Below are 1374 nucleotides of genomic sequence, written 5' to 3' on the forward strand. Positions count from 1 at the left end.
TGCAAATAGAAAGAAATGGGGCAATATTAAGCAACCAGTTTTCCCAGTTTTCCAGGCAAGTAATTTCCCTCATCAAACCATGTCGTCTGCGCCAATATCACAAACAAGTCATAACTTACAGTAACATACAAGCACCTTCCCATTTGGTTCATGTAGATTGATCTGTACCTCTTTCCCTTGAAGAAAGCCATATGGGCCACAGAAAAGACGGCCTTCCAACCAAATTTACAACCCTGCGGACCCTTGAGAAAGAAAATATTACCATAATGTTACTTGCTTTTCCAGGAATGGCTACATGCACCTAGGGAAGAAAGTCTGTCCCACATAGCCACCAGTCATCGCCCTTCTAACATTTGATTCAAACATCTTTGGGTTATCCCTCAGAACTGCTGCTGCGTCGTGATTGAGGGGATCCTCATGATTGGGTTGCTGCATAAAATAACAAAATTGTACAGATCAGAGGGTCGTAGCAAGTTGGAAGGACATACCAAGGAAAAAGAAATACCGTGAAAAGATGATGCAATCCGTAAATGATGGTGTTGATATTAAGGACGGGTTTCCAATCTTCACGTAGGATGTTCAGGCACACATTTCCTTCCAAGTCAATGTTAGGATGGTAGACCTGAATGAGAGTTGGACAGAACATTGTTGATCACCATACCAAAAGACTGACAAAGTGACAATAAGTATCATGAAGAAGTGAAATTAGAAGGCCATTGTAAATAAACTATGGATAAATGCCTACCTTTGTCTTGCACTTGACCTTTGGTGCCTCATGAGGGTAAATGGGGGAGACTGAGAAAGTAAATGTAAATGTTCCACCTCTGTGTAAGAAAACAAGAGCCAGCTAAATTGTAATTTCCATTTGTGGGCAAAAGTTCAGAACTTGTGAAGATTAAAGTCAAAACTACATCGCGAGCTATCAATTCAAATGATTGAATATAGTGCAACAAGAGAACTTACAGATAAAATCCTTCATCAGGTCGAATGGTGACCTCAAAGTTCATCAGGTCATCCTTGCCATTGGGGAAGGAGATGAGAGTTGTTTTGGGTAGGTTAAGCTCAGTGATATCTGACCCAAAAAAAAATCAACTGCTATTAGAAACTAGGAAGACATTACTTTGACATCATGATCAAGGACCTGCACATAGTGTAATGAGAACAAATGAAGGAGAGGGTTGGAATTCCACAACAATAAAATTATAGTGTCAAAATCAAGCTTGCATCTCTACTTCCAAGGTTATGAAAGACTGGCTGCATTTGGTAACGTTCCAGAAAAAACGTTTCTGGAGTTTTTTCGTTCTATGGGAACGAAAAAATGGAATAAAGTGTTTGGTGCATTTATAGTGTGTGAAAAAAAAAAAAAAAAAAAAA

At 39.2% G+C, this 1374-nt stretch overlaps 1 protein-coding gene across 2 annotated transcripts in view; it reads right to left on the reverse strand.

Annotated features, from left to right (window-relative positions):
• The window catches only part of LOC122080773 (NEDD8-conjugating enzyme Ubc12-like), a 10807-nt gene continuing 9433 nt past the window's right edge, over positions 1 to 1374 (reverse strand). For both annotated transcript variants that reach the window (XM_042647607.1, XM_042647606.1), the window contains exons 3-6: positions 964 to 1072; positions 746 to 824; positions 506 to 622; positions 1 to 429 (exon numbers count right to left, since the gene is read on the reverse strand). In XM_042647607.1, coding sequence (XP_042503541.1) covers positions 292 to 429; positions 506 to 622; positions 746 to 824; positions 964 to 1072 — 443 coding nt within the window. In that variant the 3' untranslated portion in view covers positions 1 to 291. The remainder of the gene's footprint in view (positions 430 to 505; positions 623 to 745; positions 825 to 963; positions 1073 to 1374) is intronic.

This window comes from Macadamia integrifolia, chromosome 6 (assembly GCF_013358625.1).
Source record: "Macadamia integrifolia cultivar HAES 741 chromosome 6, SCU_Mint_v3, whole genome shotgun sequence".
In the NCBI taxonomy this organism is placed as follows: domain Eukaryota; kingdom Viridiplantae; phylum Streptophyta; class Magnoliopsida; order Proteales; family Proteaceae; genus Macadamia; species Macadamia integrifolia.